The 16,157-nt window shown below is 43.9% G+C and overlaps 1 protein-coding gene across 2 annotated transcripts in view; it reads left to right on the top strand.

Annotated features, from left to right (window-relative positions):
• The first annotated feature begins 4,040 nt into the window (after positions 1–4,040).
• The window catches only part of ell2 (elongation factor for RNA polymerase II 2), a 227,121-nt gene continuing 215,004 nt past the window's right edge, over positions 4,041–16,157 (top strand). The window contains exon 1 of one of the 2 annotated variants that reach the window (XM_072516323.1): positions 4,041–4,312. In XM_072516323.1, coding sequence (XP_072372424.1) covers positions 4,181–4,312 — 132 coding nt within the window. In that variant the 5' untranslated portion in view covers positions 4,041–4,180. The remainder of the gene's footprint in view (positions 4,313–16,157) is intronic. The other variant, XM_072516322.1, reaches the window with a different exon arrangement.

The following is a 16,157-nucleotide window of genomic DNA, read 5'->3' as shown; positions in this document are numbered from 1 at the left end:
AAAAGAATGCCTTATGCTTTGGGTACAGGTGATGTAGTTAATGGGAGGAGCCAGGTCTTCTGAAAAAGCAGTTGGTCCTAGAACTCTCATCTGAACAGTGGTGTTTCAATTTGGTCCTGAAAGGTTCTCTCTTCAAAGATTCTGTACAGAGAAAAGCAAGTAGAAACTTGGTTGTTAAATTTATTCATAAGTGACATTTGAAATATATAGCTTTGCCTAATTGGAATATAGTGGCAGGTTTAGGAAGTAAATTGAGGTTATCTCTTTTCTTGAGAACTGTTACAACTGGTAACTGTATGGGCCGCACAGTAACACAGTGGTTAGCACTGTTGCTTCACAGCGCCAGGGTTCCAGGTTCGATTCCCGGTTTGGGTCACTGTGCGGAATCTGCACGTTCTCTCCGTGTCTGCGTGGATTTCCTCCGGGTGCTCTGGTTTCTCCCATAAGTCCCGAAAGATGTGCTTGTTAGGTAATTTGGACATTCTGAATTCTCTCTGTACCCGAACAGGCGCTGGAATGTGGCGTTGAGGGGATTTTCGCAGTAACTTCATTGCAGTGTTAATGTAAGCCTACTTGTGGCAACAATAAAGATTATTGTTAAAGTTATTTCTTTGTTGCTAACTTGGTTAAGTATGTGCTTAAATTATAAGTTATTTTAACATAGGAAATACCTATGGCTTGTTTGCAATAAAAATGTCATTAAAGTTTTAACATTTTATACAAAATTTCAAAAAATACAAACAATAACCCTTAACTAGGCACAAACAACCAAAACCCCCAAAACAACCCTCCAGCCAAAGAAACAAGACACTCCCTGTGTATTCACCCCTAACCCTCTTTTTATATCCCCCAGCCCCCTTTAACAGCCAACAATGACCAACTGTCTGAAATACAATATATACAGCCGTCATCTCCGGTAGAACCCTTCAATTGACCTGCTCATGGTGTATTTGACCATCTTGAGTTGATCCAGTGTGCATAACCACACTGAAGCACTCGCCGGCGGCATTGCTAGCCTCCAACCCAGCAGGATCAACCTTCGCGCCACCAATAAGGCAAAGTCAAGGACATCCGCCCCTGCACCTGTCCACAGCTCCGGCATTTCTGGAACTCCAAAAACAGACACCAAAGCTCCAGCCCAATACTTAAGATCGCCGACATGTGTTTAAAAATTGACCTCCAAAAATCCCCCAATTTGGAACAGCACCAGAACATGTGTGTGTGATGAGTGGACAGGGCTCACACCTATCTTCCAACCCCTCAAAAAAATGACTCATCCTAGCCTTAATGGGGTGTGCTCAAAACACTACCTTGAGCTGTATCCAGCTCAGTTTTGCACACAATGACTGGCGTTCACCCTCCGCAGCGCCTCACTCCATACCTCCTCCTCCAGTATTGGCTCCAATTCCTCCACCCATTTAGCCTTTACCTCTTCAACCGAACCCAACTCTTCCCCTACGTTTGCACATACTGGGTGTGCTTCCCTCCTCCGATCCCGAACAGGAGAGAAACCTCTCCAATAAAGATGGTGGCAGCACCACCCAGAAAGTCCTGGACCATCTCTTCAGAAAGCTCCATACCTGGAGGTATCTAAACCTATGGCTTTTTGATGGCTCAGCAGCATTACTAAATTATTTACTTAGATTTAGGTGATTCCACATGTAAAGAGATGCATGAGGCAGACAAAGCATATGCTCACATATTTTCTGAAGCTAGTACAAATGATTGTTTTATTCTTTTATGTGATGTGGGTATCATTGGCAAGTCCGGCATTTGTTGTCCATCCCTAATTGCCCTTGAACTGCGTTTCTTGCTGAGTCATCTCAGAGGGCAGTTGAGAGTCAATCACATTGCTTTGGATTTGGAATCACATGTAGGCCAGACCAGATAAGGATGGCAGATTTCCTTCCCAAAGGACATCAGTGAGGTCAGATGCATTTTTACAAAATAAAATGGTAAATTCCAGCTTTATTAATTAATTTAAATTCCACCAGCTGCCAAGATAGGATTTGAATACATGTCCACTGAGTATTCGCCTGGGTTCCTAGATTACCAGTCTCGTTGCTATACCACTACACCACATTATTGAACTCTAATTTATTTTGAAGTCTGTTACTTTGTTCCTTTCCCCCTCTTCTAGGTTGTTCACTGGTGTCACATGATTTCTGTATGAAATAGGACAGTGACTTTTTTCAAGATTTTGATATGTTGTTTGTTTAATCTGGTAGTTGGAGATATGCAAAAGAAAATTGGGGTGAATAAAACAACCACAACAGATTGTATTGTGTTTAAAACAATGCAATGTCCCAGGGTACTTTCCATATAGTGGGTGATTAAACCAAGTTGTCGAATGATCGAAAAGGAAGATTTTGAAGAGATGTCCAAAGAAAATGTTCAAGGTTTTGGAGGGAGCTTCAAAGGGTGGCGACAAAATAACTGAAATTTCTGTCAGCAGGGCCAGGGCTTTCCTCGGAGCCTTTCCTGTTTCGCCACGATAACTTTGCCTGACGTGCAGCGATGCGTAAACGGAGTTTCCGTTTTATTTCCCGCAATGTTGCAGTTAGCAATTCACAGGAAATTCCCTGATTAAATGAGAAAGCCAGCGTAGCAGATACATACACCGAGAGCGAGAATTGGAAAGCCATTGATTGAATCATAGGGCTGGTGATGTTTGCAGAGATAGGATAGATAAGTCTGTGGAAGGTTTTGTAAATCAATTTAGCAGCTGATGCAGTTAGGGAACCAGTGATTTATATGGTGAGGGGTTAACAAGACGATTGTGGACGGCGGACTTTGGAACAACTTGAAATTTCCGTAGGGATGCGTTTGAGAGATTGATAATCCAATTTATAAAACTGTAATTTTTTCTTCACCACTGAAACTATAAAGCCAATGTCCATGGCTTTCTTTCCTGAGCGAAATTGCATCGTAAGTATGCTAGGTCAGATTTTGCTCCAATCCAAATGGCCCGTAGCTAACTTCGACCATTTTTGAGTGGTCAACTCTTGTACTCTTTCATGGAGATGCTCACTTGTGTTTGCGAGCTCATAACTGCACGGACAGGACATTCTCATCTGCTGCAGGAGACCGCTGTGTGCAGCAACTTTCTCACCTAATCAATCACCGGTAATGGCTCATTTTTCTGATCCCGAATTATGGATCCACACGATCCCCAACATGCAAACGTAGTTCTCAAAACCTGTCTCAACCGCCCCCAGGACCTTCGTGCTGTCAGACTTGCTCGGCATCTAATACTGGATAGGCTATCATTTCCTCAAGTGAAACATAAGGGAAATCATAGCTATTGATTTCAGCAACCCTCTCCAACTAATGTCCCCTTTACCACCAACTACACCTCCTTCCAACGCATCACAGAAACCCTCAGTATCCTGAGAAGTGATAATTATTTATACTATACACAAGATGCAAAGTGAGAATCTGTTTTGTCTAAAATGAGAAGTTATCATGGCATAGAAAAGTACTGGAAATACTGAGCGGGTAAGGCAGGAACTCCGGAGAGGAAAAACAGAATTAAAGTGCAAGTTGAGCAGCGGTGTCCCTGTATCATTTTCTCACGGGTTGAGAACAGCTGTGACGTTTCCCTTCATTTACATATTTACGCAGATTACGCTATACGTCAGATGATTGACATCATTTTGTCATTTGAGTCCATGGAGCGCGACCAGTGCAGGGCAGCGGCCAATTACCGCCGTGGGGGTGGGGAGGGGGAGGGGGAGCCGGAGGGGGAGCCGACCCGACCCGAGCCGAGCCGACCCGACCCGACCCGAGCCGAGCCGCCTCGAGCCGCCTCGGGGCGACAGCGTGACGTCCCAGCCATTCAGTCCCGCCCCGAGCTTCAGAAAGCCGCCAATCAAAAGCTGCTCGTTTCTCTATTGATCCTAGTGAGGAAGATGGACGTTCTGTTGGACCAATCAGAGCACAGAGGCCGCCACCGGGCCATGTTTGCTGCTGGAATCAGCTTGGCCAATCACAGAGTGCGGGAGGCGGCGAGCTGGGCGGGATGCGGCCGTCCAAAGAAGTTGGGTGGCAGCCGCTCGGCTGGCAGTTATCTCCTCGGTCGCTCTGCTGGTTTGTTGCTCCAGAGGCCGGGGAGGAACGGGAGGGGGGGACGTGGACGATGAAGGGGGCATCAAACTGATGTCGGAGGGGCCAATCCAAGATGGCGGCGCTCACCGAGGATCAGCGTTATGGACTGTCGTGTGGGAAAGCGAACCCCGGCAAAATTACGGTCTTTCACGTTAAGTTGACAGAGACAGCCTTCCGAGCGCTGGAAGCCTTTCAAATTTCAAAGGTGGGGTGGGGGAAGAATTATCATTCTATATGCATTATTTCAACTTTTTATTAACGGGAGCAGTCGTAGTGACTTGAACTCCGATGTCGGAAGGAGGGAGGGGGGGGGGGGGGTGAAAGATATGGACCTTTAAAAAAAAGACACATCATGAAAAGTTCACTGTTTAATGAATCCAGCTCTTTCAATCAAAATGACCCCCTCCCCAACTCCACGTCTTAAAAGTCCCAAGTCATTCTCTCTCTGCTTTCTCCTCTACCTTGAGTTTTTTTTTACCTTGGACTAATGAAGTGCAAAAAGAAAGTGACGATTTTGTTGATCGAATTAATGATTCTTCTCCTTTCTCACTCACCCCCCCCCCCCCCCCCCCCCCCCGAACTGAAAGCTCCCGATCCACAGCCAACATAACTTGACGAGCTTGATTTTCCCTTGACTGGAGCAGGTCTTCGATGTCGCTGTTACCATTTATTTCATTATAGATGTTAAATCTGTGTTTAATTTCCAATATTGTACGCCATCTAAAATAAGTGCTCGTATGTCCACCACAAATCTATCTAGTAGTCCGTGTGAAGTTTGGTGATGTTGGATGTGTTGGTTTGACATTGAAATATTTTCTACTTGTAATCGAAATAATAAACTTCGTTGTTGGAATAGTTTTGCGTGGCTGTAGCAGGTTCTCTTTAACAGCATAAGCGAATGGAGAGACACCGAGTACGTGATGTGTATCGGGAAGCGATTAGACCAGGCTGATTAAGTTCTGCAGTAACCATTTCACTCAGAGACACATCGTATTTGCATACCAGTTCCAGGCATATTTATCATGCAGCCATTAGAAAGAATTTGAATCGCGATGACTAACTGGTGTCAAATTAGTCACTTTTGGAATTATAAGTTCAAATTTTAGACTTTGAATGTTGATTATATAGGAATTTCAGGCATAGATTTTAAACCCGAAATGTACTTGCTGAGCGCTATTGGAGAACGAGGACTCGACATTAGCAGTAGCCAGTCTGGCAGGCTAATTGAATTTAGGCCAATCCACAGACTTCAGCCAAAAATAATAGATCCCCCTTTCAGCAGTTCCTCTAATTTGTGTTGTATATTCCTACAGTTTGGTAATTGTTGTATTAGACAATGGGCATTTTTCTTCTTTTCATTTTTTGGGCTTTGGACTTAAATTTTTTTTTCGGGGGAGGGCATATTGCAGTCGTATTGATTTACGTAGGTTGCATTGACACGGAGAGCAAACGTGGCTTCTTCGAAGTATATGAATCGTGTTGTAAAAGTAGCCAGTTTCTGGGAAGATTTTTTTTCATGGATAATTTCATGAATAATTTATGAAAAAGCATCCAAGCATCTATCATTGCGTTGACTGCTAAATCTGCCCAGACGTCGGGCAGCCCTAGAATTAGCAATTACAGCCCAAACCATTTATAAACGGTTTACGTCAAATCTTCTAGCCATGTCTTTAATTCAAAAAAAATAACTTTCTTTGGTTCCAGCACAGGGGTCCTTGATATATTTTTAAAGTATTGTTCAGCTTTTATTTGTAAAATCTTCATTTTTTAAAAGTGAAACTGAATATTTATTTGAGACTTCGAGGAGCGAAGAAAAAGAGCTTGTGTTATTTTGTAACAGACTAACACACTTTTAACAGCTCAGGTATATATGAAAGTCGATTCAATACTTTTGTAATGTGTATTTCAGCCAGATGCGTGTATTGCCTCTTTTTGTGTGTGGTTGGGTTGTGAAGGGAGTTGTGCTGCCTCTTTTCTGCCGTGTCAGCAAATTCGATCCAACTGCTGTGGGGTTAAAGTACCGTCGCAGCAACTACTCAAATCCGTTTCTTGCAGGTCAATTCTGTTGACAACGTCAGTAATTTGCTGATTTTTTTTTTTGTAAGGTGGGTAAAAGTATGAAGAAAGGCTTGCTTTATTAAATAGAACTGCAAATTTCCTGGCGAAATCTTTGTACAAGTGTTTTCAGTTTACTTGTCTGCCTAAAAAAATTCAAACAGTGTTTATCTGTTTGAGATATATTATGTTTAAATCCCTTTCCTTCAATATTGAAAGAGCAGTCAGGGACTTTAGATTTCTCCATACATTTCTGTGCCAGCTGGTATCACCTGTGCTTGTGTAGAGCAGATTGATCTAAAACTTTTAGTCTTAAGTACTTCGGTATTTGTGTGGTGACCTCCTTGAGTACAAACCTTTTCAATCAGAATTGATTTGCATTTGAACAAGAGACAATTTATAAATGTGCTTTAATTGAGCATAATTTCCAGTTCTGTTTAATTTCGCCACATAATTTTCTAGTGTGCTGCTAAGGCATAAAGTCCGTTAGTTGATGCATTCATATGAGGCATATATTTGGTACTTCTATTTGGTATTGGTGCTTCAAGGAAGGAGACATTTTTAAGGTTCTCGCTTCCAGTTGGTATCCTGCAACCTTGCTTTGGATATCCTAGTGAGGACAGAATTGAGCTTGGCTTCAATGTCATCATAGAATTTACAGAGCAGAAGGAGGCCATTCAGCCCATCGAGTCTGCACCGGCTCTTGGAAAGAGCACCCTACCCAAGGTCAACACCGCCACCCTATCCCCATAACCCAGTAACCCCACCCAACACTAAGGGCAATTTTGGACACTAAGGGCAATTTATCATGGCCAATCCACCTAACCCGCACATCTTTGGACTGTGGGAGGAAACCGGAGCACCCGGAGGAAACCCACGCACACACGGGGAGGATGTGCAGACTCCGCACAGACAGTGACCCAAGCCAGAATCGAACCTGGGACCCTGGAGCTGTGAAGCAATTTTGCTATCCACAAGGCTACCGTGCTGCCCCATATAGACAATAGTCTTCTAAGCTCCCTTCCAATGGTTGCTTGGGGAAATTCTGGAGTATCCCTAAACTGCTTCATGGCTACAGGGGAAAATCCCTTATTCTCCCCCTTTCTAGAGTTTTTTTGCAGAGCTATACCCTGTTAATGCAATTTAAGATGTGTGTGGCTGGACAGTAAGCTTGCAGGGCATTGTGGGCAAGCCTGATTTTGCCACCAACAACTGTAAACATGCACTTTCTGGTGGAGATCAGACCTGCATATTTCTTTCCCCCAGCTTCACTTGCATCCCTTTCATGTCCAGGGATATTGAAGTCAGTTGCAGCCCCTCTGTGCTAACCATATTAAAATCATCTAACTGTACTGCCCAGCAACTGAACTTGGTGACATCACCTATCCCTGCTCCTGCCTCACTCAACTCCTCTGCTGAAGCACTCACCCATAACTTAATCATCTCAAGCAAGCCATGACTATTCCAGTGTCATGTTGACTAGCTTCCCACCTGATATGATCCATAAACTTAAGATCATCCAGAATTCTGTCCATATCCTAACTTGCACCTAGTCCTCGTCAGCCATCATCACCCCTATGCTCACTGACCCACACTGGCTCCCAGTTCATCAACATGAATTTATAGTTCTCATCCTTGGTTTCAACTCCCTCTGTGACCTTTCTCTTCTTTGTCTTTGTTACCTGTTCCAGCCCTACAGCCATTCAAGATGACTATGCTTCCTGAATTCTGGGCTTTTGGCTCCGCCCCCACACCTATTTTTAATTGCTTCATTTCTGGCTGTTGTGCCTTCAACTCCCTAATCTTTCAAATTTACCTCAAGTGCATCTGACTTCTATCTCTAGCTTACTTTAAGATGCTCCTTAACGTATTTGTTTGAGCAGCTTTTTTTGATCATCTGCCTTATATCTGTCATTTGGGGCAGCACGGTAGCATAGTGGTTAGCACAGTTGCTTCACAGCTCCAGGGTCCCAGATCCGATTCCTGGCTTGGGTCACTGTCTGTGCAGAGTCTGCACGTTCTCCCCTTGTGTGCGTGGGTTTCCTCCGACTGTCCAAAGATGTGCGGGTTAGGTGGATTGGCCATGCTAAAGTGCCCTTGGTGTCCAAAAAGGTTAAGTGGGATTACAGAGATAGGGTGGAGGTATGGGCTTGGGTAGGGTGCTCTTTCCAAGGGCTGGTGCAGACTCGATGGTCTGAATGGCCTCCTTCATCATAGAATTTACAATGATTCTATAAGAGGAGCAGTTGAGGACTCTGGGTCTATACTCAATGGAGTTGAGGATGTGGGGGATCTCATTGAAACTTAGATTACTGAGAGGCCTAGATAGAATGAACGGGGAGAGGGTGTTTCCAAAAGTAGGAGAAACTAGAACCCAAGGGCGACAGCCTCAGACTGAAGGGATGATTCTTTAAAACTGAGATCAGGAGGAATTTCTTCAGCCAGAGGGTAGTGAATCTGTGGAACTCATTGCCGCAGAAGGCTGTGAAGGCCAAATGAAGGCTTTCTTTAAGGCAGAGATAGATAGGTCTTGATTAATAGGGGGAGAAGGAAGGAGAATGGGATGAGAAAAAATTTAGCCATGATTGAATGGTGGAGCAGACTCGATGGGCCGAATTGCCAATTCTGCTCCTATGTCTTATGGCCTTGTATCTTATTGACTCAGCATCACATTTTGTTACATAATGCTTTTGTGAAGCTGCTTGGAATGCTTAACAACATTAAAGCTACTACCACCAGATTATTGGAAGGGCTTTCATTTTTTAATGTCACATTGCAAAGGTCTATATTTTGTTTGTGTACAGTTGCTATTCTACAGCTAATAATGGGTTAGATCTAATTTTGGAAATTATTTTCCTATCTATTCGTTTATTTGGTTTCTGTGTTGCTATTGGGGATAGTGTGGGAAAGAGGCAGAAGATCAGCCTTGATCTTGTTTTTAAAAAGATTTCAGTACCCAATTATCTTTTTTCCAATGAAGTGACAATTTAGCATGACCAATTCACCTACAAGCACATCTTTTTGGGTTTTGCGGGTGAGACTCGGGCGAACACGGGGAAAATGTGCAAGCTCCACATGGACTATGACCCGGAGCCAGGATCGAATGCTCACCACTGTGTCACCGTGCTGCCCAGCCACGATCTAGTTGAGGGGTGGAGAAGGCTAGAGGGGTTGAATGACCTCCTCCTCCTTCTATATCCTTCTGTTCACAAGACATAGGAACATAGGATAATTTGTCCAATAGGTACAAGTTGGTCGAATGATAATTTGTCCAATCGGAACAAGATGGTCGAATGATTAACTTGGACGAATAGCCTAATGGTTGAAAACTATTGCTCTACCACAAATGAGAATAGTGTTAAAATGAGATGGGTCAAATAACCTGCACCGTTGCTCAGCATTCTGTAATTCCATTCTATGAATCCAGGAATCTGACCAATACAAGAACACAAGGTGAGAACAAAAGTAGACCATACGGCCTGCCGAGCCTGCTTTGTCATTCAATACAACCGTGGCTAATCTTGGGCTTTAGCTCCACAAATAAAGCAAATGATGGAGCATCACAACCTTCTGGATCAAAGAATTCCAAAGAATCTCAACTCTTCTGAGTGAAGAAATTTCTCCATGTTGCTGTCCTAAATGATCAATGTCTTACCCGACCCTATGCCCATGTTCCAGGTTCCCCAAGAGAAACAACGCCTTAATGTCTGTACTTGCAAGCGCCTTCAGAAACTTGTGTGTTTTCAGTTAGATCACCTCTCCTTGGTCTAAACTCCAAAGAATATAAACCCAGATTAAGCCCCCTCATTCCAGGGACCAATCTGGTGAGCTGTTGCTGAACTGCCTCCAATCTGAGTATACCCTTTTTAAATCTGGAGACCAAAACTGCACAATTATTCCGGGTGTAGTCTTGCCAAAGCCCCATACAACTGCAGCATGATTTCTTTATTTTTATTTACTATTCTTTATACTTTCATGAAGCCAAAAGGCTGCCTCCTGTGCCTAATTCCTATGTTTGTATATTTATACTCCAATCCCCTCGCAATAAAGGGCAACGTGCAATTTGCCTTCCTAATTGCTTGCTATCTTTGCATGTTAACTTTTGAGTTGAGTCCCTAGATGAGCACATCCAAGTCTCTGAATGTCGACGTTTTAAAAAAAAAAAAAAAAAATTCTATTCATGCGACCATAGTGAATAATGGAATATAGTTACCGACAAGGGGCGGCATGGTAGCACACTGGTAAGCATTGTTGCTTCACAGCGCCAGGTATCCGGGTTCGATTCCCACTTGGGTCACTGTCTGAGTCTGCATGTTCTGCCCATGTCTGCGTGGGTTTCCTCCGGGTGCTCCGGTTTCCTTCCACAAGTCCAGAACGACGTGCTTGTTAGGTGTATTGGACAGTCTGAATTCTCCCTTGGTGTACCCAAACCGTCGCCTGCGCATTTTGTGACGATTAGGTGATTATCACAGTAGCATCATTGCAGTGTTAATGTAAGCCTACTTGTAATACTAATAAAATATTATTATATTATTATGTATACATCCAAATTGGTGCAGGATGAGTACTGGCTTTATTTATCATGTGCCCAATGTTTTTCATGTATGGAACGATCTGCCTGGACTGTATGCAGAACAATACTTTTCATTGTACCTCGGTACACGTGACAATAAATCTAAAGTCAGTTACCCACTCTAATTCTATTTTGGCCAGTTTCCAGGAGCTGGTTTAGCACAATGGGCTAAAAGCTGGCTTGTAATGCAGAACAATGCCAGCAGCACGGGTTCAACCAGTACCGGCCTCCCCGAACAGGCGCTGGAATGTGACGACGAGGGGCTTTTCACAGTAACTTCACTGAAGCCTACTTGTGACAATAAGCAATTATTATTATTATTATTATTTAGATCTATGTTGCGAAATGGTGAATTTTCCTTACAGATGACAGTGCAGCAAAATATATGCAAATGTAAAAAAACTTGAAACAATGCGACCCTTAATTTTGGAAAGTAGTCATATTAACTTCATTTTTGGATGTTATGCTAGTAATCCAAATACTTTGACTCTGTGGCATCATATTGATATTTTAAGGTGGCATTCAATTTAGGAAAGTTGTTAATGCCTGTAAAACATTGTTTTCCCTTTCAAATTCCGATTTCAGTTGTATTAATTCATAAAATCAGAGAATCCCTACAGTGCAGAAGGAGGCCATTCGGCCCATCGAGTCTGCACCGCCCATTCGAAAGACTATCGTACACAGACCCAATCCCTGCCCTATCGCTGTAACCCAACCTAACCTTTGGATATTTAGGGGCAATTTAACATGGCCAATCCACCTAACCTGCACATCTTTGGATTGTGGGAGGAAACCGGAGAACCTGGAGGAAACCCACAGTCACCTGAGGTCGGAATCAAAACCGGGTCCCTGGTGCTGTGAGGCAGCAGTGACAAGTGATCAATGACAACTACGTAAAAGTGAAGACAGTGGTAACAATTAAAAAAATATTTGCCTAAAAAGTCCTATAAAATACTAAGCCTTGGCGAGGGTGGAAGAAATACTATTATTTTCGAAGTTTTATTTTGATGCTCTAGCCCCTCTTGTACAATATTTAATGCATCACATTTTTCCTTCTCTTTAGCTCTGAAAAAGAGTCATGTGGACCTGAAACGTTAACTCTTTCTTGCTCCACAGATGCTGCCAGACGTATTGAGGTTTTTCAAGCATTTTTTTGTTTTTTTCTTTCCGATTTCCAGCATTTGCAGCATTTTGCTTTTACGTTAAAAATGAATGCCTGTTTGAAAGTACACCACTTCCAGGTGTAGTCTGTTAGCAAATGCCGGGTACAGGGTAACTTGCATTTTGATGTTTATTAAGTGTGTCAAAATAAAATCCACCCTCTCCAAAGCTTAGTATTTTAAAGGATCTTTTGGGCAGATTAAAAAAAGGTTGTTACTATTGTCTTCACTTTTACACTTCTGTCACAATTAACACAACTGAAATCTGAATTTGGAAGGGAAATCAAAATTGCATAAAACAACAATTATAAGCCTACTGGAATAAACTCAATTACTGGAGCAAGTATCATTGAAGTTGATATATATTGCCTCCTGTTTTTAAATCTTTGTTTAGTACAGAGAAATAAGTTGAAGAAAACCGTAGGCAAATTTGGGGGAGGGGGGAATCCATTGTTAATATTTTGATTTTGAACATTGTCAAAATTGAAACAAGGGAATTAAAGATGTTGCAGCCTAAGCTTAGTGATGGCCCACAATTATTTGTGCAGTTGACAGATGAAGCTTGTACGAAGCTTAGCACCAGACTGTCCTCACAGAAAGACTTTCTAAAATTGGAGAACCTATGTTTATTGCTGCCTGCCATTATTAATGCACAATAATTATTGGGGATTAGGCACTGGGGGAAAAGCTGCAATTTTAGTAAACAGTTCCTTGATGTGTGACTTGAGCAACTTTGATGACCTTGGTTTTAAGTGGCCTATCACTGTGCTCCAGGGTCCCAGGTTCGATTCCCGACTTGGGTCACTGCCTGTGCGGAGTCTGCATTTTCTCCCAAGGTCTACATGAGTTTCCTCCGGGTGCTCCCACAGTCTAAAGATGTGCAGGTTAGGTGGATTGGCCATGCTAAATTTCCCCTCAGTGTCCAAAAAGGTTAGATGGGGTTACGGGGCTAGGGTGGAGGTGTGGGCTTGAGTAGGGTGCTCTTTCCAAGGGCTGGTGCAGACTGGATGGGCCGAATGGCCTCCTTCTGCACTGTAAAGTTTATGATTCTATAAAATGTAAACCTCTGGACTAATTTTTGAGAATAATACAAACTAACATTTCAGGAGTTTTTTTTTCTTAAAGCAGGAAGAAATTTGTCACCATCTATTATAAAATATGGGAAACTGATGAAATAATTTAAAAAAAACACATTTTTTTATTGAGGCATTTAAATATATACATAATTACAAAAATACAAAAGCCAGCCACGGTAATGGGTAACAACCACCCCCAGCAACAGCCCCCACTCATCTCGCTGCCACCTCCGCACCCACCTGGGCTCAATACTCCTTAAAGAAGTTGATAAACAGCTTCCACCTCCAGGTGAACCCCTCCTCCACCGTTCGAATGGCGAACTTAACTTTTTCCAAATTCTCTGCCAAATTCCTCACCCATACTCCTGCCTTTGGTGGCTCGGAGTCCTGCCAACACGGCAAAATCCATCTCCAGTCTATCTGGGAGGCAAAGGCCAGGATGTCGGTCTCTCTCCCCACCTGTACTCTTGGATCCTCCAACACTCTAAATATCACCACCTATGGACTCTGAGTTACCTCTACCCCCAAATTCTTTGGCATTTCATCTGAAAATCCTTTCCAAAACTCCCTCAACCTCTGACATGTCCAAAACATATGTACATGGTTCATTGGCCCCCCTGCACACCGCCCACACCTAACCACTAGCCCCCCAAAAGACCCGACTCATCCTGGACACCGTCATGTGGGCTCTATGCACCACCTTAAATTGGATAAGACTTAGCCCAATACACGACAAGGATGTATTCACCCTCTGCCGAGCTTCCCTCCACACTCGGGCCTCTTTCCCCCGCAACGCCTCCTCCCACTTGCACCTGATCTCCTCCATTGGAGCACACTCCCATCACCTCCCCATACATATCCGCAACCTTGCCATCCCCAATTTCATCCTTGGACAGAAGCTTATCCTGCAGCACCGGGGGCGTCGGTGTCAGAAAGGATGGCACCTCCTTCCTAATGTCCCTCACCTGCAGATACCTGAATCTATTCCCCTCTGATAACTAACGTCTCCTCGAGCTCTTCCAGGTCTGCAAAATTTTCTCCCACGAACAAATCGCTGAAGTACTGTATCCTCACCTGCCACCCCCGGAACCTTATATTCAACCCCGCCGACGCAAACCTATGATTGTCGCAAATCGGCGCCCACAACAACATACTTTCCAATCTGAAGTGCTGTTGACACTAGTTCCAAACCCTCAGTGCTGGTACTGAACCAGTGAGAATGGAAGGGGTGCACTCAACTGTCACCTTGCACGAATCCAGTGGGGGAATGAAGGGATGAGGCAGTTTTTGGATGGGTTGGAGTTCCGAGGGCTGAGGAGGCGAAGGTGCAGGGACTGGGGCCTCCGATTCTGCCCCCAAACCGACTGCACCTCCACTGCTCATTTCCTAGCCGTTGCAATGTTTGCTGCCCAGTAGTAATTCAACAAGCTTGACAATGACACCGGCTGGTTTAGCACAGTGGGCTAAATAGCTGGCTTGTAATGCAGAACAATGCCAGCAGCACGGGTTCAGTTCCCATACCGGCCTCCCCGAACAGGCGCTGGAATGTGGCGACTTGGGGCTTTTCACAGTAACTTCATTGAAGCCTACTTGTGAGAATAAGCTATTATTATAATGCTAACCCCCTCCCTGTCCATCCCTCTCCAAGAATATCTTGCTCACTACGTGAGCCTTCTCTGCCCATGCAAACCTCAATCATCCCATTCACATTCCTAAAAACGGACTTGGGAACAAAGTAATCCGAACTAACCTTGTTTGTCCGAACACTTGCCTTAGGCACCATGTACAGCAGCCAAACCCAATCCAGAAGCCCCTGCCCAAACCCGAACTGACGCAACACCTCAAACAAATACGTCCATTTAACCTGATCGATCGCTTTCTCCGCATCCTTTGCCACTACCACTTCCAGTTCTCGGCCCTCCGAGTGAATCACAATAACATTAAGCAGCCTCCGTACATTCGGCAACAACTGCATCCCCTTCACGAACTCTGTCTGATCCTCTCCTATCACCCCGGCACTCTACCTGTGACGCCAGCACTTTCGCCAACAATTCGTGTTTGCATTCAACGATGTGATTGGCTGGTACGATCCACGCTTCTCTGGTTTGTTTTCTTTCTTTAAAATGAGCAATTATAGAGGCCTGTGACAGCATGAGGGGGACCTCCCCCCTCACCATCGTCTCATTATACATCCCAGCTAGCAGGGGCCCCAGCCCCAACCCAAACTTCTTCCAAAACGTGACTGGGAACTCATCCGGCACTGGGGCCTTCCCCGCCTGCATTGCCCCCATGCAATCTATCACCTCCCTCAGCCAATTCCGAGTCCCCAGTCCCTGCACCTTTGCCTCCTCAGCCTTTTAAAAATGTAAAATGCATTTTCAGGTGTTAAATCTAGCATTTTATAAAACATTGGTTAAATCTGGGTGCATTCATTGTCTAACTATAGCATTGATGCACAGTGGTTCAGCTTTGTTTTTGCAATGACATTACAGTTTGGATCCGGAATAATAATCTTTATTATTGTCACAAGTAGGCTTACGTTAACACTGCAATGAAGTTACTGTGAAAAGCCCTACCCAACCTGAAACTGGAACAGAGAAATTAGACCTTCTGGAGGATGTAATCTCCTTTAATTCATTTCAGAGTCCATACAGGCATCAACACTGAATTTACGAAAGTTTGGCTTGAATGCAAGGCCCATACCATTTTGTACAATGCGAAGCTTGTCGTGTGAAAGTATAATTTGAATACTAGCCTTCACAGTGAGAATCTGTAAATGTAGAAAATACCCTGCTGGTGTAGAATGATTTCTGTGACTGATATTCCTCACTTTGTCAGTTACTTTGCAAAATTCCTTGTGTGGGTGGCTATTTCTGTCTTTTTCTGAGTCATCGCATGCTCAGAGTTATGCACCTTGGCTAGTGGTGGTGGAAGGGTGAAATCTCGAGGGACAACAACTGCTTACTGACGGAGGATGATCCTTTGGAAAGAAGACTTGTATTTCCTTTGAGCACACATGAGGAAGGAAATGGGAAACCGCCTCATTCATTTATTTGTTTCTCCAGTCATGCTGCTTATTGCTCATGGAAATTGAAATTGAGGCTTTTGGGAGGAACTGAAGAGGGAAAATGCACGAGTGCAAGGTGTTGAGAAATGAGCAGAGCATCTGCCCTTGGGCATATTGCT

Source organism: Scyliorhinus torazame, chromosome 9, assembly GCF_047496885.1.
Source record: "Scyliorhinus torazame isolate Kashiwa2021f chromosome 9, sScyTor2.1, whole genome shotgun sequence".
Classification (NCBI taxonomy): Eukaryota; Metazoa; Chordata; class Chondrichthyes; order Carcharhiniformes; family Scyliorhinidae; genus Scyliorhinus; species Scyliorhinus torazame.
This window is presented reverse-complemented; position numbering and strand designations above follow the sequence as displayed.